Below are 22,753 nucleotides of genomic sequence, written 5' to 3'. Positions count from 1 at the left end.
GGGATCTCATTAATTCACATCAATATCTCAAAGGTGGGTGCTAAGAGGATGGTGCCAGACTCTTTCCAGTGCTTCCCATCAGCAGGATGAGGAACAATGGCCATAAAATAAAACAGAAGTTCCACCTCAGCACGAGTGAGAACTTCATTACAAAGATGGCAGAGCACTGGAACAGCTACCCAGGGAGCTCGTGGATTTTCCCTCTCTGGAGACATTCCAAAGCCACCTGGGTGTGTTCCTGTGTCACCTACTCCAGGTGACCCTGTCTTGGCAGTGGGTTGGATGGGATGATCTCCAGAGATCCCTTCCAACCCAAATAATTCTGTGAAATAGCTGATTAATCAATCAACCAACCAAGATGTTCTTAGAGCCTTGAATTCCCTATTAAGTTTTATTGAACACACAGTCATGGAGCAGTTAAGTCCATCATGAGGAAATTTATGAAGCAAAACCCTTAGTGGAAAGACTCATTTGTCTTAGGCATGTGCTGCTGAGCTGCATTAAAGGGCTATACTTAGTGGCCTGTAAAAATAAGCAGTAGGTTTATATTATATAATCAGCATGTGTTGACAAACAGCTATTGGAAAACTTAAAGTAGTCCTTGAACTTGTCATCAGCCTTGCACCCAACTTTCCAATAAAGAAACAGCCTCAGAGGTAATATCCTCAGCAAGCTAGGTCTCAGTTGCTGCCTCTGGAAGGATAAGGGCCTATAGTGAAATGCAATATTGCAGTAGCAGTGATTAGAAAGAAATTCTATTTTATTTTTTGCACTGCTCTTATCCCTCAGTAGCTACTTACTTTTCCAGATCATTTATGACTGATTGAACATGATAGAAGTTGGAGCAGATTACTTGGAAATACTGCTGATGTTGTTTCTCTCATGTATGAACTGTCTACTTGTTTGAATTTTAAAAAGAAAGGTTTCAGTGCAATTTTTTTATATAGCAGCTTGGTTTTCTTGGAAGTTTGAGAGACTTTCTCAAATGCTTTCCTGGAAATTCTAGTTAGTAAACAAATGTTTATAAAATTCATTCTGTTTTAATTCACTTTTGAAAGGTAGTGGGAATTGGACTGCATCAAACAGTTTATAGGTACATTGTTGTAGAGCCCTTTCAAAAACATCATCAGACTGGAAAAATGGGAATCACTTTTACAAAACACATGGTGACTCCCACCAAATAAATGCATTTATCCTGGTGTTCATGGGTTCTGCATTTCATAATTTTTTACTGTTTTTTTATGCCCTATGATTGAATCATGATGTAGGTCCATGAATCTTCCTCATCCCTGCTTTTAAAAGCTGGGATCATTTATCACTATCTAGACCTGAGATACTTAAGCAATTTTAGATTAATAGATACTGGGGTTAGTAATTCAGCTATTTCATCCCTGATTTCCTTTAAAACACTTGAGTAAATTCTCAAGAGTTTGAGTTTTTTAACTCATGAAGCTTGTGCAGGTGAATGAAGTCTCTGAGTGAAAAGCTAGGTCTCCACACAAAATCTTTTGGGTCTATTTTGTCTGAAATAAATGAAGCTCCAGACCTTGTGATCTGGAGATATGGGAAGGTTGATGTGATCTCTATTACAGCACATTAAGAATGCAGAAAAACACATGGGAAGTTGTAGTTAGAGAATACATGCACTAGTCTTTCTCTCTCCCATTACATCTTCTAAATCTGCAATGGCTGGAACAAAGATACAAATTGGTCTTCTGCTACACTGACTAAATTCTTTTTTAAAACAGACTGTTTTTATTTCTTGACATTACTACAGTGTGTACATAAGTACCTAAGTATGAAAACATACATGACCACCACTGCCACAATCATTGTATATGTTGTTTTAATAGTCATTGTTTACCACATGTGGAGTTCTTACATTATTCACCTAGTCTGTAATTATTCACCATTCATTTATACACTAATTCACCTAGAGAAAAAAACTAAACAAAAACTTGTACATATCTGGGAGTTAGTGCTTTCTGTTTTGTTTGTTGCTTTCTAAGATCTGCAGTCAGTTTTAACCTTATTAATGATTGATGCAGAAACATTTTTCATGGTAGTATTGCTATGTACTGATGACTCATGTGCCTCCTCTAATTCAGATTTATGCTTCTGAAACTGCATGGTTCCTATTCAGTGTTTCAGTAAAAGGATCTTGTCATGATCTCGTTCAACAGAAAGTTAATTATGTTAACATTTCATTCTCATATTGTCACTCACAACAAGCTATGTAGCAAGTTGATCATAAGTACATTATTATCTCTGCATTTAGAGAATGGAAAATTATCACAGAAAATGAGTCACAAATTTTCTTTAGAGGTGAGTCTCAGAACTGAGCATTGAACAGCTTTGTTGGGCCCACCAATACTGCAGCATTGTTGAAGCTTGGCTTACAGAAATGTTTAGTTTTTGTTTGTTTGCCAGCAGTCTTGAAGTACCTTACCTTAATCAAGTTTTAAAGGAAAAAAATACTCAGTGGAAAATATTGTGATAGAACTGAAGTGATTATGGTTATTTTCCCAACAGTTAGAATTGAAACATTTGTATTTGCTCAACTGAGAGCCAAAGCAGGTATTTATTTACTGGAGCTTTATGAATTTTTTCTGGAAAATGATTGTCTTGTGCACACAGGGGCTTTCCATCTCTTCTGTTAAGCAAAGCTCTGTGGTGGACGTGCATGAAAGAGTCTCGTGTCATCACAGTCCTTGTATCTGCTGCTGAATAGTCCAGAGGCCCAAGGTATGGGAATGTTGTTTCTGTGAAGGTACACCAAAGATTCCACTTAGAAAAATGGGGAACAAAATTACCACAGTCAATGCAATGCTTATGTCCTAACTTTTGTGTGTTTATCAGTATTTTAAATTTAAATTCACTATTCTTCCCTCATTGCCCAGCAGAATAGTATGTCAGAATGGTTGTGTTTGAACCGCTTCTTTGTAGAAGTGGTAATGGAGGCCCAAGAAGGAGTGCCTGGAAGTTCCAGTGTTACCCTATTCAATTCTTCCACAATGAGAATGTCATGGAACTTGCCTGGAGGCTCATCCACACCATTTTCTTTACTTTCCCCTGAATGCCAGATGAGTATCCTGGTAGACATGCCTGTAATTCATCCTGTAACCCAAAAAAGCACTTACTCATTTTCTGTCTGCCTGAATGTCATTAGCCTGGCTGGCAATGCCATTGACAGATCCACCAAAATCTTCATTTTTCTGGAATTCTACAACAGTTTAGTGGATTTTCAGTGGATTTCCTGTCCTTTCCCTCTCTTCATTGTTATCAACAGTACTGACAGCTCCTTTTTCTCTTGTTCCACATGTGTTAAATTCCCGGTGTCATATATTTGCTGTGCTCTCTAGTCCTCTGTTCTTTTCCTTTGTATGTCTCTGATTTTAAGACAGTATTAACTGAGAGAGAATCACAGCAGGGATCTCAGTGATCCCACACCACATCAGGACAGTGTACACCAGGTTTTGTAGCCAAAGCCTCAAAGCAGAGTTCCTTAGGAATGCTTTCACTGTGCCCTATGGTTTCACCTGAATCCATCTGCCTGATCTGCCTCCTCACCCAGATTCCATGAGGGTAGAAGGAAGCTGTTGCAAACTGCTGATCATGCTTTCTAATGCTGCTTACATCAACCATTTACATTGTAATAGTAGTAAGCTCGATTTGAATGGCAAATAACTTCCATTCATGAATAGGGTATTTGCTAAAATAATTATTTCATAGTGTAAAGGAAGAGACACATGCTGCCCTCTTCATCCTGGAATAGTTATTTTGTGGATACTGAGGTGGTGGACTCCCTCCAGCATCTGCACCGTTTTATGCCTTCCAGAGAGAATTCTCAAAACTGAGGAAGGTTGTATAGATATTGATTATTTCAAGATGGAGTACTCTTCCATCAAGCCTTATTCTCTATTCTGCCATGTAGGTAAGATATCTTCTTTCTCTTTTGTTTCCCTGTGGTTCAGCATGGCCAATGCTCTCCAGGAAACACCTTCACTCAAAGCTTCTCAGTTAGAGGATGTTGATGCTAAGCTGTCCTTCCTACCTGAAAGACTGAGAAAGAAGCTGCTTCCTTTTCAGGAAAAGGGCATCATATTTGCACTTCAGAGAAGTGGCAGGTAAAATTACTGTATTCAACTTACTGTATCACATGCTAAAAGTAATTACTTTAGGTAAGCATTAATTATTTTTTACAAAGGTTATTCAATACCAGAAGTCTTAGGTGAGTTATGTTACAGAAACCTTTCATAAACTGTAAGGTAACATGGTTTAAAATTAGTTTCCTTTTTTTTTTTCCACAGAGGATGAAGAAATGTTTAATAATGCATTATGCAAAAGACAATAGTAGTATCAAAGTTCTCATGTGAAAGGAGGTTGATATCAGTAGGACCATCATTTTTGTTATGTTAATAAAAAATTCTAAAATAAGTTAATTCACATTTGATTCTTTAGTTCTTAATGGCGTGGTAGAGCTGTTAAGGGAATGACTAACAGATCCTGATGCATCTGTGTGGTTTTCTGTTTTAAATTTGGTACAATTCTGGAGTGTAATCAGGGTGTTCTGGAGCTCACTAAGCTTCAGCAGCAGAGCAGGAGAAGCCTTGCAGAGTTCTCAGCCAGTACAGCAGCTGATGGAGTAGGCATTCAACAGTTAAATACCTGGTAAATCAAAACATGGTTTATGCAGCAGAGGCTGGAAATACTTTGCTGAGTAAGAGCCTGTTACTGAATTACAAGGTCAAAAAGGAGAGGGGAAAATGCTATTTCCACATTTATAAATTTTAGGAAATCTGGGCAATTGCAGCCTAAAGCTGTGAAACAACTGTATGCTGTTGTTTTGGAAAGGAATGATGTTGGGGAAGTCTGGCACAAATGGAATTACTGTAGCCTGTGTGGGAAAGATGGATGAAATTAGTTCCTGATTATTTCAGCATCTTGCTGAGAAGGAGAGGCTCAGGGCCTAAGGGGTTTGCTTGCTAATGTTGGTGATTATTTTCAGGGAAAAGAAATGTGCATCTTATCCTCTAAAGGTGAAAAATTGGAAAAGAAATATTTATCAGCAGCTCTTGGAATTATATGGAACTTTTAATAAACTAAAATCTCTGAATTTTTTCACTTTGATTTTGATCCTTTGCCCAAAACCCTTTAGCACTGCTGTCTCAGGGAACGAACAAACCATCTGTTTTTTGCTGCCAATTTCAGTGGCAGAACAGAAAGATGAGTCCAGCCCTTCACATGAGAGCCTGAGATTTGATATGCTTTATGCTGAATTGGCATTAATTTCTCTGTGACCACCATCCCTATCAAGCACTTTCTTGCTGCACAAATATAATCCACAGTGGATATAATTTTAATAACTAGCTAAGACTTTGATAGAATAGACAGCAAAGCCTATTAGAGCTGAATTTGATACATCCAAAGCCCTTGGCTGCCATAGAATATGCAATTGAGGTATATATTTGTATATACAAATAGTGAAATAACAGAAGCCATAAAAATTAAAGAAACTACACATTTAATTTGGGTAGGCTAATGGATGTATTTGAAAGTGGCATAATCTTTTGCAGGCTATTGTATAATATAGAGGTTCCTCGGGAAGCAGCTTAACTGTAGGACTAGATAAATTTTTATCAGATGTTTCTTTCTTCTTTTTGTTGAAGTAGTAACAATTGCCTGCAGTAAGTATTCAAAAAGGTTTGGAATACCTAGTCTAATGACTGTCAAGGAGGGAATTTTATTTTTTTCATTAGGGTTATGGGGTTGGTTTTTTTAATTTAAGTGTTTAATTAACATGAGTTTTGCATAACCCAGTACTGATGGTTTTCATGCGGCATGCATATGAAGAAATGTTCATTATGATTGCAAGAAATCTCATTGCTTGGCACAGCAAATTCTGTGTATGAGCTGGGTCACATTGAGGAATTGTGTGCACACTCTCAGCCAGCTTCTAGCTAAAGTAAGATGTGTTAAGTCAAACTTTCCCAAGGAGTATTTTTTAAATCTGTCCCTTGCTTATACAGATCTATTTCTCTTTCTCTCCCAAAACAGAACAAGAGCCTCTGGTGCTTGTAGCTGAGTTCTCTTATTAGTTTGTCAGCCCTTGCCTCACACAAGTCTTTCCCTTTTGTATACTCCATAATGATTTAAACCTTCTTTCAGTATTCCCAGTGGTATATTTTCAGTAGAAGTGTCTTTTCTAGTTTTAAAAAATATGTAAGCATAGAACTTGAAGTGAACAATATGCGCATCTCTGCTCATCTTTCTTCTTCCCCCAGGCTATGCACTCCCTTCACAGCCATCACTTAATCCATGCTTTGCTGTAGTGGTAGGAAACTGGTGTAGAGCAAGTGTTGGCTGAAGAGATTCAATTAATATCATCTTAGATTAGACAAGCACCCAGCATGAAAAGACTTATTATTAGAACAAACTCTTTATTTTTTTTGCATGGAAGGGGCTGGGAGTGAGCTATTAATTCCCTTGTCTGTTCCCAAAGCATAAAATAAATATGCTGTTGTGGTTTGTATTTTTGATTCATTGGTAAATGAATCAAAGGCTTTTCCAGTAGGTGCTCCAAAGGCATTACCTCATCTAACAGAGACTGCCTAACACTTTTCTAGGAAATTACAATTTTAGAGCCAACAGGACAGGGTGTGCTTCATAAGCTAATATAACTTTTTTCTCACAAACATGCCTTACAGGTAAATAACTGACTGGCTGCTTATTCCTTATTAGAGATTGTTCTTCAGAGATGCACTTTGGAATGGCTACCTAGGGATGGATACAATTTATAGTCTTTATTTGTAGCCTCAAACATTAATGTGCAGAAAAGCTGGGCGCACAGAACTTAATTCCATGAAGACTGTTTTATTTTGGGGATTTTCTTGCAGTGAAGGTGTGAGCTACTTTTAAAAACAGCAATAAAATTTATTTATTTGTGTGTGCTTTAAACTGTCTCTTAAAGAAAAACCAACCAACTTGTCCCCTCCAGGAATGTGACCTGTTTGCAATAGGCTTAGGAAGTACTGAGGGTGGTTGGGGTCAGATGAGCGTGTGCTGTTGGGAAGTAGAAGTGAGTAATTCTCTGCTCTCTGCTGCTTCTTAGTCATATTTGGACAGATGTGGACAAATCCCCATTTCCTGAGAACTCAGGGTAGAACTGAGGGGTTATCAGGTGGCGGTGAAGAGGTGGCAGTGTCAAAGCACAATGCTCTGGAAAAAGTGGTGGAAGCTTGGGTGAAACGTCCATGGTAAAATATCCCAAGATACATGGGCAAGAGACTCAATAGTGTTGATAAGGATTGTATTCAATCTCATTTGAGCTCATGGCTCTCTTTGAATATTATTCATTTTTACTGCTGCTGTTCTCTAATGTCATACTTGGAAAGTCACAATTCTTTTTACCATGTATTCTTGTTTTATATCCTCTCTTTATGGAAGTGTGTGATGTCTGTCTAGTAATACAAATAATTTGTTCACCTGAATACACTGTAAAAGAGTCATGCTGTTGTTTGAAATTTAGCTCTCATGCTACTGGATATCACTAAATGCTTTATCAAGTTTTGTAATAAAAACTGTCAGCATGTGATTTGCAAGCATCATTATTTAGCATTGCTTGTCTTGTAGATGGTATCTGTAAAAGATGCCTTCAGAAACACAGATATATTTCTTTCTAGGCATGTTGGGAGAACAGTTTGTTTAAGCTGGATGCAAAAGAGGACTTGGAGATATTTACCACCCATGAAACAAGCTTTTCCATTATAATTGTATGCTCAAACTTTTACTGGGGTAATCTTGTTTCCTCTATAAGTTTGAGAGGTAATACATTAACTTATGTATTCAGGAGCATGTGATTTTTAATTTCTCATACATGCTAATGCTGTTAGACACAGTAAAAAAAGTGACCATGGATAGCAATGTCAGGATATGCAGAGTTCACATCTGCCATTAGGAGCTATCAGTTTTAATACAAGGGCAATTGTTTTGTTAGGCAGTCCCTATCTAGAGTAAGAAAAAGTTTTATAGTGTTTAATATTTTTTTGGATAATGGGCTACAGAGAAACATTTATTTCAGTGAAATCATTGGAGAATTGAGTGTGAATGTCTTCTGTTGTAATAATTGAGTCAGTTGCCTACACTTCAGAATTGTACTTTTTCCCATTGATTGTGTCTCTGATCTCTAGCAAGTTACACATGAGGACTACATAGTTAATTAAAACAAACTTTTACTTAAAAAACTATCAGTCTTTGGAGAAATTAATTCCCTGTCTCCCATCCACAAAACAGACCAAAAAAACCAAAGGTTCAAATCCTAATTTCGTCCAAGTTTATGAACACAGCTGAAAGACTCTTCACTAGAAAGGCACAGCATATACCCTCTGCTGAGGGTTTAGCAGTTGGACCACAGAAATGGCAGCTCTTGGGCAGGAAGCAAATACAAATGTTTGGAATTCCCAGCCACAGCCCTTTGTAGGGCAAGGAATTTCTGATATGTCCTATTTAAATTCTTATGCAAATTTCTACACAAATTTCTTTAACTTTTTAGGATGTATTATCCATTGAGTAGTATGAAAGGTATAATTTCCATCTGAGTTGAGTGTCTAAGGGAGTTATAGCTTTAGATTTTGGAAGCTGCTGGAGTAAGAGAAAATATGTTCAGCCCATGCACTCCCTATGCACATTTTAGATTGGTAGAGTGGTAGGCCCTTTTGTCTTACACTCTTCTATAACTATTTTTCATTTTCAGTCTTATTTTTGTCATTGTTACTGAGTTTGCTTCTGGGTTTTATATTGTCTATTAATCTTTCTTTTTCCTTCTGTACGATGCAATTGTTGCTTTCTGCCTTGTGTTCTCTTTTTAAGTTACCAGAGCTTTTGTTTTACTTCGCTTTTATCTTTACTATTTTTGATCCATGATTACTGATTGATTTGCTCTTTCAGTGCATTTCTGTTCTTCAGTTTCTTATCTTTGATAGTAGCTATGAATAAGAGAATAGATTTGTCTTTCAATTCAATTTTGAAGCTCTAAGCCTAGTTGCACATCTATATATCTCTTACTGTCTATATCTAATTTTTCTGTCCTTTGTTTGAGAGGTCATAGGTTTCTGCAAGTCGATGTTGTGATTAAATGCAAGACCAACTGCTTTTTACCATCATCCAATTTCTTTTTCAGAATCAGCTGTGTGATTTATAGGAACACTTATAAAAATATTTTACAGGCTACTGTTAAATTTTTCCCAGTCCCACTGACTTCAATAAAAGCCAAATTACTTAAATTTGCATGTTAGAAAAAGAAACTACCTTCATATTTGTTATTTAAAAAAAATATGTCTATGAATATTTCTTTAAATATTTCATTTTTATTTTAATTCATACTTGGTGGCTTGCAGCATCAAGTGCCATCCACAAGCATTTCCATTATTTGTAGAACTTGAGATCAGAGATGAGATTGGGACAAAAATAATCGTAACTTTTTTTTTATTTTTGTTTCTAGTCTCAGTAGTTTGTAGTTAGATAGCCTGAAAGAGCTGTTTGAAATGCATAAGTCTCTTACTAGAGTAAGAAAGAAATAATCTTTTATTCCAATATATTCAGCAACTCAGATGTCTAAAATTATTACAATTTTGTGATAAATGTGGGTTTTTAAACCTGCATTATAACAGGTGAGCAGTTATCTCCAGTCTTAGAGAACAAAGCACAGAGGTAATCTCTGGGGAACAAGAATGGGATTGCTATTTAGTGAATATGGAGAGGATCAAATAGTTAATACATTTCAGCTCTGAGGGTTGAAGAAAGATTTTTTTTTTTTTTTTTTTAAGACATTGGTTTGTAATGATTCAGAGTAGATCTCACATTTGAGAAGTGCCAAGGAAGAGAGGGATGAATAAATGAAGATGCTAGCTCACAGAATGAGGTTCAGATGCAGGAAGTATGAATGAGAGACTGAGCCAAATTCTGCAGAGCTTTCATAGCCAGGGAAGCTTGTTTGGAAGTGATGCTGGAGGAACTGGGAAGCAATTCAAACAGAACAAAAAATGCATTGTCAGTAAGTGAATCTAGGATATAATTCAGGAGAGGAGCTATGTAGGGTAAAAAAGAAAAAAAAGAAGATGTAAGAACAGAAAAAGCCCAATAGTAGAAATATGAGAATTTACCTGGGTTTAAATGTGGACTTGTAACAGCTGGAATAGAGAAGAAAATGCGTGTTTTAAAAATGCAGGGCACAATTTGTTAGAATGGAAGAGGAGGACCAAGAGGTATAAAGACTACAAGTGTAGGTAGTAGGTTGTCAGCAGTGATGGAGGGGAAAGGGGAAATGAATTGATGTTAGCTGTTTGCAGGGAAGGTTTGCAGTGTGGGAATCCATGATGTGAAGTTGGAGTTTAACCACAGCACGCAGGAGAGGACAAATGCGAGGGAACGGTTCTGAGTGTGAGACAAGTCACTTTAATAAGAGTGAATAGAAGTAAGCTCTTGACCAAGTATGAGTCACATTCTGACTGACTAAATGCAAGCTGGAAGGAAAGGAAGAACATAGGTACAAGGGAAGACTGCCCCAGATCACCAGGGAATGAAGAGTTTATTGGAAAAACAGTGCTAAGTATCTACATTTCATTGAAAGCCAATAGACTGCATACTAAGGAAGGCTTCTACTGCTGCTCACAGGTATTTCAGTCATGCCAGTTAACAGCAAGATGAACATTTGCTGCCTCAATTATCAGCAGCTGAAATTAGTTGAAGTTATTCTGTTTTCTTACATTGAGTCAGCTGCTGAACCCATTTGTCTCTGAAGCCAGTGACTAAATAGATGAGGAGTTTTCACTATCACTGTTGAGTGTCTTCTAGGCTGGAGGTTTTTCTCCCCTAATGGTTCCATTAATATATTCTAAAAACCTATCGGCGTGTCTGAGCTTAACCTTCAACTTGACCACTGTGTTATGTGTTATTCCACACATCTCTGCCAAAGCTAAAATACCAGAACATGTAGTCTGAGAGCTTTCAAATACTAATAAAATATTTTAGGTGGGTTTTTCAGTCACATGTAGAGGAGTGTTGTTGAAAAGCATAAGACAGCACAATCATTCTCCTCTACTTTCCTTTATAGAGTCATTAACAATGCAGATGTGGCAATTTAGTGCGCCTTATGTTAAATCAAAGGTTGGGGTTTTATTACCTAGGGTTTTTTTAAATACCTAGAGTAGTTCAGGAGCAATGGTAAGATTTATCTTACATCTTCTGTAGCACTATTTTTGATGCAGCACCCTTGATTATTTTTGCAAGGGAGTCAGCTCTCTTTGTTCTAGTTTTAGGACTGTGTGCTGTGATTACTGACACACAAATGTAATGGTTGCTTGCGCAGTTTTGTATAAAAATGTTCTAAGTTCAGATTCCTTAAATAACCCTTGGTTAAGATGTTAGTGCTGAAGTGTTGGCTTGTGAGTAGGAGGTAAATTATATGTTGTAGTGTTATATAAAACTGACTCACATGAGTAGGTGAGAATCCCAAGAATATCAGGACACCCACACCAGTGAAAGAAAGACTCGAGCTTCCTCTGTACAACATGTTCCAAAGCCTGCATTAACAAAAAACAGCTTTAATTTGCTTGAGTAGTAACAAAATTTTTCAGTGTTTTAAAAAATGAAGTGCTACTGCTTTGACTGTTTGCCTTGGAAAATGCATTTAAAAGGGCAGGAATTTGTTCTGAAAACGCTACCTGCAGTTCTTAGTGGCTTTTCCTGGATAAATAGCTGCTGAAAAGCAACCAAGAAGTTAAATTATCCCTACAAGTAAGCATCAGATGTATTGGGATTGCTGTACCCCTCTAGTTTTTAGTCTACCGTGTAAGGAAGCACAGCAGTCTAGAGAGGATATTACTGCAAATATTTCTGTAGTTACAAGAAACCTCTAACACCAGCTGTTTGACTTGGTAGGATCTTTGGTTGTACAGACCTTAATTCCAGTGTGTTGTTAATCAGTATTCATCCAAGAGCAAAATTCAAAATGAGATTCTTTCTCTTTACAAAAATACCTTACTGCAGTAGCCATAATTAATATAAGAAACTTTAGCTGTATTGTTTGCGTGGTTAAATAGTGCTGACATTTCAAAAGGGGGGACCCAAATGTAACCCGGACACGTAGAAATAGAAATTATTTTCATTTAAATGTTTGTTCTTCCCTGAAACTCATTTTATAAAACTGTGCTAGCATTAACCTTCTGATGCAGACTATTTTTGTGTGGCTCTATGACATATGCCACATGAGCTTAGCCTCAGTTTCCTTCTGTTTCTCCAATGAACTCATCTGCATAAAATTTTGAAGATCTGCTTGTCCTTCTGCTTTGCGAAGCTGATTCCAATCTTCTTGATATCAACACAACCAGGAACTCTTTCTGTGTTTTTTTGAGGTTTGAAAAGTTATTCTTTCTGTCCTTTCAGAGGCAGAGCTTTCCTGATGGAGCTTTCAGAGGGCTCTATCAGGAGTTTTGGGTTTCTTTCTTAGCTCCTTCACCTGTTATTTTTTTTGTTTTTGCTTACTTCAGGTTTCTCTCCAAGGTTTGTTGTAGTAAGCATGTGTAAATGCATCTTTGCCTGGTGCTTGATACTATTGCAAGTTATCAAGTACCAAGCCTATTCTAATAGTGCTGAAAGTCTGGTTCTGGAGTTGACTCATCCAGCTTTGGGTGGTCCCTTCAACTTTGGGATTCTCTACATCCAGAAGAAAGCTGGGGTTTGTGTACAGCCTGAGATGCTTACATTTGTTCTCTTCAGTGAACTGCAGCAAGCAGTAAGGACCTGTGTGTATCTCAGGTGTACCAGCACAACAAACCCTGCTCTCTGCAGGCATGCTCATTCACCAGGGTACATCCTTACTCAAAACTCTTTGTGTTTGCTTGTTAAAACAAGATGTAATTTTATTTTCAGGCTAATACACCTCAAAATGCCAGGGCTGTTACAGTCTAGTGGAGGCCCAAACTATGGTTCCCTTCTATTTCTGAAAGATCCTACTGTGTCCGAAGGCCATTGCTAACCCTAAATTGCAGAAGGGTTATGAATAGTAGCAAGGTTCTATCAGTATGTGTAGTGCATCCCAATGAGATTCTGCTGCTTTCTGCTAGGGAAAAAATAGCAGATTTCTTTGATGAATGGACAGAGATTCAAACACAAGCCACAGGATTTGCTCTGAAGAAGGGCAACATTTAAAGATCAAGTGTGAAAGAATTAAAAAGAATTTGCCATTGACTAGTGCTTTTTTGCATGGTTGGACTTTGCTGCTGAGAGTAAGTGCAACTGAGACATCTCAAATGATTTTTTTCCCTGCTTTTCTGAAACTTTTGACCATGTGGGCTGAGCTTATAACAGGATATGAATTTGCGTATCATAGCTCTGATTTATATTCTTGGATAGAGCTATTATTAAGGTGTCATATGAACAGATGGGATATGAATGATGAAGCTCAGATTGGGTAACTACCAGTTGAGAGGAAATGACTAATTGAACTTCAGAGAACAAGAAGTCTGTCTTCTTGCAGTCAAAATATGTGAAACAAAAATACGTATTTGTCCCTTCAATGTAGCTGAAGATCTGTTTCTTCTGCTTTTGACAGCATGGAACCTTTATGTCCATGTTGGCAGCTTGTCTGACTGCAATAATATAGAACATACTGAAGTTTGTTTTAAATAGAGGCTGCATATTTTTAAGATTATGTAAAGTATTGCTTTTTAGCAGCTTAGTGCAACTAACTATTAGATATCTTGTTAAGTTCTGTGTGATGTGGGCTATAAAGATGGGGAAGTTCTTTACACTTCAAATCTAATTGTTGTGATTATAAACTGGAGACATTTCATGATTTTCCTCTCCTCTATAAGCTGTTTTTTATTGCCCTAGAATCTAGTGAAAAAAATTTGGGCTTCTTATCTTTTGTAACAACATTAAGCAGACATCATTAGGATTCTTATTTTAAAACTGTCAAAGGTACACAGATGAATGCTTAAAAATGCATTAGGTCATAAAATAAATTCAGTATCCTCCTTTTCCACTTAGATTAGTTTTATTAACTTCTGCCTGTATCATAAACTCAATCTTGTGTGTCATATCAAAATTTTATCAGGTGTGAGTGTCAATAATGTTAATTAATTGGCATAAATTAGCAATTTAAAAACTGTAGCACTTCAGGAATTTGAGTCTGAGCAGTGTGGATCCAAGCAGTGATTCATGTCACTAACTGTATAATCACAGAGGACTTTACACATTCAGATAACTAACTGGAGCTTTAAAAGCAATTTAGTGCACTTGATTGATCTCAATCTGTGATGTGTCTGGTCGAATTTTAAATGCTGAAAAATGGATGGATTGCAAGTACAGGAAGAAAATCCCAAAGAAAATGACAAAGCAATTTTATCACTGGGCAGGAGAAAGGAGTGAATACTTAGTAGGAAAATACCACCAGAGATATCCAGCTTTAAGCATAGGGGTGTTTCTGTGGCTCTGTTTCTATTGGGACTGCAGAAATGAAGATGAGACTCTGTTGATCACTTAATGTGACCTCTGTTTGCAGAGTTATTAGGGGTAAAGTGATGTCAGCTACTTTGTATGTTCCTTCATTTACCAGCAACAAAATGATGAATTTCTGTAAATATTTTAAGTCATCAACTTTGCTGCTGCTATGTAAGAAGTTTAACTTAAGGACATATTCAGTGGAAGTTAATAGACATGAAAGCAGGAGGTACTCCATATAGGACTGTCTTGGTTTGAAAAGACAAATGTCTGCTAAGGAAGGCAGGAACCTTACTCGAAATGGAAAAATGTAACCCCCCCCAATTATTATAATGTTGAAATTAAGGGGGTCTTAGGCAAAGATGTGGGAATAGGAATAACAGTTCTTTACTAGGAAAATTAAAATAAAAATGCAGTAGTACAAAAAAAACCAACACTGAGAGTCAGAATGCAACCCTGTTGGTCAGGGTGTTGGTAGCAGTTTGATTAAATGGTGGCTGCAGTTCTCCTGGAGTGTCAGATGTGGTTCTGTTGAAGCATTGATCCTGTAGAAGGGTGTAGCTTTCCTCTGAAGGTCCGGTGGTGTAGATGGGTGTAGCTTTCCTCTGGGAATGCAGTGGGGAAAGGCTGACTGCAGTGTTCTGAGTCTCTGGTTATATCTGGGTAGGAATGCTTGGCACCTCCCCCTGGGTGGAGCATCTGACAATGGCATGATGGAATTTTATCAGTCATGCAGTGAGACTCAGTGGCCCATTAACAGAAGAGATCCCCCTGGAGTTATGAGGGATGGGTGATGGAAGAGATAAAGAACACAGCCACACCTGGTTTTAACAGCTGGTAATAGAATACAGACTTTTGGTTACATCTTGCATTGCAACCCGAGACAAGCAGCAAAGATTTTATGAGTGCAGTCTGAAAATGAGTGCAAAAAGAAAAACAGAACAATTTCTTATTCATCAGCAGATAAAGTCATCAATGTTTAAGTGGCTACATTTCACTCTAATGAAGAAATCTAGCTTTATGGAAAATGTGTTCCTGTGTTTGACATACTTTTAAAGTTGATGGCTTTTTATTTGCTATTCAGCTTCTAATTGTCAGAGACATTTGTAAATCACTCTGAATTTCTTCATTTTTGCTTGTTAGCCTGAAAGAAGGAGCATCCAAATAGATCCCCTATGCCAAAGAATAGTGCAATAGGATCATACCCATTCTCACTTTTTCTGTTTGTCTGAACTGGTGTAATTAACATTTCATTATTTATGCAATTCTACTAAAATTGAAATTGATTTGCTGAGAAATACTGTATTTATCAGCAGAAGTTGGCAAGGAATATTTTTATTCCTGTCTTCTTTACCACATTTTCTTGCTACCAGATGCAACTTGGTTATTGCTATATTTGTACTTCAGCTCGATATTCTTACAATAAATAATCTTTATTGTTGAAGGTCTGTGGTTTTTTTCTTGAGCTGTCTGTGCTCTGTAGCTGTTAGTTGTAGTCCTACTCATTTGCTGCATTTGTGTAAGGAGTACTACTGCAACAGTAGGTTATTGTGCATTCCAATTGATTTCAGGCCTCAAACTGTTTTTTAAAAACATGATTAATGTACTGAAAGCAGTTGGCCTCAAAGAATCTGCAAAAAAGAAAGACTTGTTTTGTAAACTTCAGTTCAAGCAATTAACAATGAGTATTGAATGGGAAAAAAAATCAGTCTGAGCAAAACCCGACATTATTTTTAAATTAGAATTGTGTGTTAGTTGTCTGCAAATAAACATCTTTGCCCAGCTGCAAATCACAGACATTATGGCCCCACAATCATGAGTTTCCACTAAAAATAATTCTTTTCCTGCCTTTTATTTCCTTTGTAAATCTGTGCAGACTTGGGGGCTTTGTTTTGTTATATTTTCTTCCTTTGTTTTCATTGCTTCATCCCTAACAGCTGGTGGGGGAAAGTTGCAAAGCTATTTCGAATAGATAGCTTGTTGCTTATAAAAAATGAAGTTGTGTAAGAATTAATTTTGAATTAATTTTTTCCATCAGTTGAAAGAAACTGCAGTAATTAGTGGACATTGGAATTCATACTGGCAGGCAGAGTGAGCAAACAGCAATATACTGCAGTTCTGAAAATATCAAACATTTTATCCTTTTTTGGCCAGCTACACTAACTTCAGAGTAGTTACCTCTAAAGCAGTTCTGTCTTGCTTGAAAAGATTTTTCTGGCTAAAAAAATACAGAATGCTTATATCTTGTGTTAAATTTTGTTAAAGACACTAGGACCCAGAGGATCTTTCACAATTTTTCATGGAACACTGTATTTGAGTTACATGGTGCAATGGGTTCATACAGAATCCCAAAAAGTTAAAATACCTTTAAGAAATTCATGTCAGAGATGGCACATAAATGTTTACAAAATGTAAGTATGCTGAACAGAATTTATTATTTATGAATGGGGACTCAGAGTTGTCATTGTCTTTACACAGAGTGGAATTGCCAAGTGACTCCAAAATGCGCAAAAAATCAAATTCATTTTCTAATACTTTAGCTGGTACAATTGGTGGGAGAGAGGGAGTGTCTGCTTCTCTTTCAAAACAAATGTGACAGCTGTGGAAAGCACATTTTAAAAATCAATCTGACATAAATAATCCTTAGTCATGAAGCAGGGAAAACATTGCTGGTTCTGAAAGACAAAAGAAAATTGAAGATAGACTTCTTGCCTTGGAAGTGTCTCTTACAATTACAATTAATCTATACCTTGACCTAAGCAGAAATTCAGTTTTGCAATTGCAAGTTCTGCAGTAATCCCAGCAAACTGAATAAACATTTTCAGAATAATTGTTGTGCTTATTTTCAGTTCATATCAAATTCACTTTCTGTAGGTGATATCTGGAGGAATGAAGTCACCTTTTTTCCTTTCATTGGTTCTGTAAATCCAGAATTTATAATAAACTATTTATAAGTATTGGTTTATGTGTTATATTTAGTATTAATTTCTGCTTTTTTCCCCTGTTTTTGTTTCTTATTTAGGTGTATGATTGCTGATGAGGTAAGTGATGTTCTTGTTCCTCTTAACACTGTTTTTTCTGGTGTTCATGCACTTTGTGCAGATGTAACTTTTTTTTAAGAGGTGTGGGCAGAAAGGCTGGTAATGAAAGAATCCTAATTCCTGTGATATAGTCAGCAGATATCCTGAAAATACCCGAGTGAGGGAAAAATTGAAATCTGACATAAGTTTAAAAGAATCCTTGAGAAAATTTAAAAGGTTAGTTTTAATTGTAGGTTAAATCTCCTGTACTGTTACATTTCAAAAACACTGACTCAGTTGATTTCTTTTAAAGTTCTTTATAATTGCATAGGTAGCTATTTTTAATGCATTGTTAGACGTTCCTGGCCCAAAGAGATTTTTAACAGATATGGTTTCCAAAGATGAATTTTTTAAAGTGCACTAATTAAGTAGTAATAGTAGAATTCATTGTGTCCATACAAGAAAATATATGTTGTATTCCATATTAGGGAAATCTGAGTCCAGCATTTCTTCCCACGGATAAAACATTTTTGTAATAATGCTCTTGATGTGTTGTCAGTATAAAACCTTTCTGAAGAAGAGAATTGCTGTAGTCTCACAATTCTAATTTGGGTTGTCTTGACACACTAGGAGGGAGAAGGGAGATGGATTATTGGGACTTAAGCATCTCTTCATACTACAAAAATCTCATTACATCTGGAGATAAACTACCCTGGCATAGAATGCAAAATATCAGAGAGCTGTGGAGAATACAGAAGTAGTTAGGGCAAGAGAAAGGGAAGCTTGGGAAAAATCAAAATATCAGCAGTAGCTGTTTTTTTATTAAAACAGTTTATTTTCTTTCTTGAACTAGAAAGTGAGCTGTGCATAATTATGTTAGTAATAAAAAGTCCTGGAAGATACTTTCATTCCAAAACAAAGATTGTGTATTTCATACTGACAATAGGCGTGGCACTGGGGGGGGGGAGTGCAGTGATGTGTATGCTGTGCTTTCTGACCTATCCCTAAATAAGAAGATGTTGGTAAAATTAAATATCAGTATTGTGAGCTTGTATGTAAAAAGAAATTGTGGAGGAAGACTCAAGATCAGAGAATTACTGTACATATCCCTGAGTTGTGTAACTATGTGAGGATTAAAGTAAGATAAACACTGGGTTTATTTTTTGAAAGGTGATCTACAAATATGTTCCCATTTTTGCTCAGGGTGGGCACAGACAAAATTTTCCCCCAAAAATTGTCAGTGTCATCCATTTCCATGCTGGAGAAAGATGGGTTTCTGTCAAAACCCATGACCATAATATTTTCTCCAGTTTTTCTAGTCTCTCACGTTCTGTCCTAGCCTGCTGATCAGCTCCATGGGATCTGTATCCAGCCCAGGGTGTGCTGATGCCAAAATCCCTGCTTTTATTCCATATTCATTTCAATTCAGTGCCTGGATTATCACCAGGGACTGCACAGCCTGAGTTAGGGACACAGCCATGGCAGCAAACTAAAAATGAATGTTATTTTGTTGGGTTGTTTATTTTTTTCAATTGAATTTGTTTTCAGATGACCTAAGAACTGGTGACACAAGGGGATCTTGCAGGAAAATTTTAATGAAAACTTGGAAATTTTGAATGAAAACTGAGTATCACAGTAGCTGGCCTATTATTTTCTTTCTAGTAATAATAGAAAAATTCATTGTGCTCTTTTGTACTTGGGAAATCTCTTCATTATATCATTACATCATTCCATTTAGATTCAATACTGGAGATGTAAGTTGTTGTTTTATGTCTCACTGCAGTGAGCAGTTAGATAGCAGCAAATCCACCCAAATACCCACTGGACTCCTTGGAAAACCTGCACAGAACATTTTAAGGCCTGTCTCTGCTTTGATGTTTCACAGGAGTTGGGAACTGTCTCTTGCCATATGAACAAGCAGAGAAAATAGCTGCATTCTTTGATAAAATCTTTGTGGGGGGTTGATATTTTTTAAACATAGCCCTAAATTCTGAATTTTATAGTCATCTGTTGCCATGATTATTCATCTATGGGAGTGTTCTCACCTTGAAAATATGAAGCAAGTATTTTCCTGTTAAATATAAATGTGTTTGTTGAATCTTCCCCTTGTCTGTATGTCTGAATTCTCACTATCTGGGCTTTCTTGTCTGTGTTACAGGCCAAAGAGAAACCATCAGCTCTGGTGAATCAGAGCAGTAGTTTTTTTTTGTTGACATACTTGGCCAAACCCAGAGCTCTTCCCATAGGTGTTTGTTCTTCACTTGCCTATGCAATTGAGGACAAAGATGTTAGAAGGCACCTATATTTTTCTTTCATTTGCATAGTCTTTTAAAAATGTTGTTGGTGGTTTAACAAGTTAAAGAATTTGATCTTTTTAGTCTCTCCTAGTAAGACCCTGAACTGAAAATCTGAGATGAATGGAAATGCTTCTTCTGACTTTGATGACCTACCCAGATATAATACATGTATTAATACATTTAACTAGAAAAATCTTGTTTCATGAAAGATGATCTGTGGTAACAAAGTGATAATTAAATACATGCTATATAAGTAGCTCTTTGACTGGGTGTCCTTTATTTGGTTCTGTCTTTGCAAATTCTTTTGGGCTCTTCTGAATGGAATATACTTTCTGAGCAGAGACTTCTGGTTTTAATGTTGTTCTTTTCTTCTCTTTTCTTTTACCAGATGGGGCTAGGAAAAACAATTCAAGCAATTGCCATTTCATATTACTATAAAAATGAATGGCCTCTGTTAATTGTAGTGCCTTCTTCTCTGAGATACCCGTGGGTGGATGAGATGGAGAAGTGGATTCCAGAACTCTCTCCAGATGACATTAGCATCATTCAGAACAAAACTGATATTGGGTGAGTACAGTTTGTTATTTTTCTCTAGAAAGGCTTGCTCACCACCTCCTGCTCAAGCAGGGCCTCCCTCTGGGCTATCAGAAACCCCCTCTGGGCTATCAGATACATCCTCTGTGCAATCAGCCACTCCTCCCAGTTTTCTGGTTTTGTATTATAGTAGTTACTCATTTTCTTTGAAGTTGAGGGATCTGCTTTTTGCAAAGTAGCAAATGCTTGTCTGCTGAAAATTAGATTACTTCAGTATGTCTCAGATTGAACATAAACAGTTATTTCTCAACTCTGATGAATTCATTAGCTTCTGTAAAACATTTTTTGGAGATCTTCTGGCGTACATTACAAAATAAGGAAGTAATTACTGTTAGAATTCCATTTAGCATGCTGAGAAAATTTGTAAGTTCGAATAAGTAATCCCTAAATAACTGAAAAGGTCATCATGACCTACACTTTCTATCTTTAGATTTAATAGCATGAATTCATCAGAGAGGCTATGTCTTGGGTGTTATTAGAATAACTCTCCTAGTACCCTGAATTGCAAGGTATGTTTTTTGTATGCTTCACTGTAAATGACTTGGTTGATTTTATGGTAATGTTTAGATGTTGTAAAACTTCAGTGTGAGGGAGACTGATCTTCATGTTTTCTGGGAATATCAAAAAATGACTTGACTGCCAAGATGGGCTGCTTGGAACCTTTTTGGTAACTACAGTAATACAACTAAAAATGCATTTTGAAAGCTTCATCAAAGGGTAATTCCTACTGATAGTCAAAATTTAAGTTCATCACAGGAATATGGAAACTGAAATCAGCTTTTTTTTTTTATATGTATTTATCTAAAAGACACTCAGTGCTTATAGTGCTGGATGCAGAAAGGGGAAATGTGGACTAAGGAAAATGAAGGGAAAATTAAACAGCAAATTAAATTCTGCTCTTTTAATATTTTTTAAAGGAGTAGACCTTCCTTACTTTTATTCAAAAACAAGGAAAGATGAAAATTTGGGTTTCTGCTCATTTAACTCCCAGGAGGCTTCCTAGCTATAAGGGAGGTTGTTGTTGAACTAACTAGTATTTTAACATTAAAAAGTGTTTCTTGCATTTGTAAGAAAATGCAAAAATACAGCTGCCAAACTTGGTTTAGCATTTTGTTAAATTCTGCTTCCATATGTTAAGCTTTTATTTTGCTCAGTTTAATACTTTGCTTTGCTTCAAAACTTCAAGAACTAAATTTACTGCTTGAGTGCTAACTTCTTGATTAAAACAGGTTAAAACAAACCTTGGCATCGTTTTAGGTTTGTAATTTCTGGCCAAATTTGAATATGGAAGTTTCTTGAAGAAATTGGTTCCACTAAAATAAATAAGTTTATTTGCAATTTTTTTTTTTTTTTTTTATGTACCATTCAGAGAGGGTAAGGGAGATTTGTGCTTTCCTGGTTGCTACATTTATCTGTACAGTGACAGCCAGAGTCTGCAGTGCCCACAGTGCCAGCACTCAAACCACTGTGCTTTCCATATCCAGGAGTGTGAATGTGTAGCTGCATCTACTTACTTCCTCTGAAATCCTCAAGGAAACTTCAGCTTGCTTGGTTTCTTGATCTCTTGCTACTGAAGAACAAACAGAACTGATGCCAGCAGAACAGTGGTGTCTGACAGATGGGCAGACCAGCTATGACCCTCATCCTGGTGACTTGTGTGTCTAACAGCTTTGAGTGTTGTGCTGCTCCTGAAGGGCCACAGTGCTCCCTAGTGATTTTAAAATCAATTCATGCCTTAGTCCTGTATACATCTTGAAATTTGTTATAACATGTACATTTTCAATTAAACACTAATTTTTCATCTTGTGCCACGTTGACTCCCTGCTTCCAGGTTTTTTTGTTTTGTTCTTGTTATGTTTGAGCAAAAAAGCTGGGTAACAGCTCTGACAGGAATGTTTTTTCCAGGTGCTGAGGTTCAGCCCAGTTTGTACTTTCACAGTGCTCAAATACTCAGGGACAGTCTGCTTAGTCCTCTCAGACTGCTGGAGAGGGGACTCTTTGTACCCAGAGCAGAAGAAAGCTTGCACAGAGACCTTATTACTTCAGGTGTTTGGAAACTCATTAAGATCTTGGCTTGTGTGTAACTCTTTGTCCACAAAGTGGATTTTTCCAATGGGATGCCCCCAGAAAGGAGCACAGGGTGAAGCAATGCATCCAGATAAATGAAATTCCTTCAAAATGCAATGTGTGTCTTCTGAAAATGGTTATGAAATGTGTGTGGTTGGTAAGTGTGAGATGTTTTAAACACCAAAAGCTGTTGCTGTTAGCCTGACAGCCCACGTGTCAATCAATCCTAAAGGAGACATACATATCTTCTGAAATTATTTTTTTGTAATCTCTCTG

General features: G+C 36.9%; 1 protein-coding gene across 2 annotated transcripts in view; it reads left to right on the top strand.

The window, feature by feature from the left end:
* ZRANB3 (zinc finger RANBP2-type containing 3) overlaps positions 1-22,753 on the top strand; it is a 41,843-nt gene that overhangs the window by 1,107 nt on the left and 17,983 nt on the right. The window contains exons 1-4 of one of the 2 annotated variants that reach the window (XM_033516087.1): positions 2,656-2,745; positions 3,975-4,127; positions 17,522-17,540; positions 20,205-20,383. In XM_033516087.1, coding sequence (XP_033371978.1) covers positions 3,976-4,127; positions 17,522-17,540; positions 20,205-20,383 — 350 coding nt within the window. In that variant the 5' untranslated portion in view covers positions 2,656-2,745; position 3,975. Of the gene's footprint in view, positions 1-2,655; positions 2,746-3,974; positions 4,128-17,521; positions 17,541-20,204; positions 20,384-22,753 lie in introns of those variants that run through there. The other variant, XM_015634748.3, reaches the window with a different exon arrangement.

This window comes from Parus major, chromosome 7 (genome assembly GCF_001522545.3).
Source record: "Parus major isolate Abel chromosome 7, Parus_major1.1, whole genome shotgun sequence".
Lineage (NCBI taxonomy): Eukaryota > Metazoa > Chordata > Aves > Passeriformes > Paridae > Parus > Parus major.
This window is presented reverse-complemented; position numbering and strand designations above follow the sequence as displayed.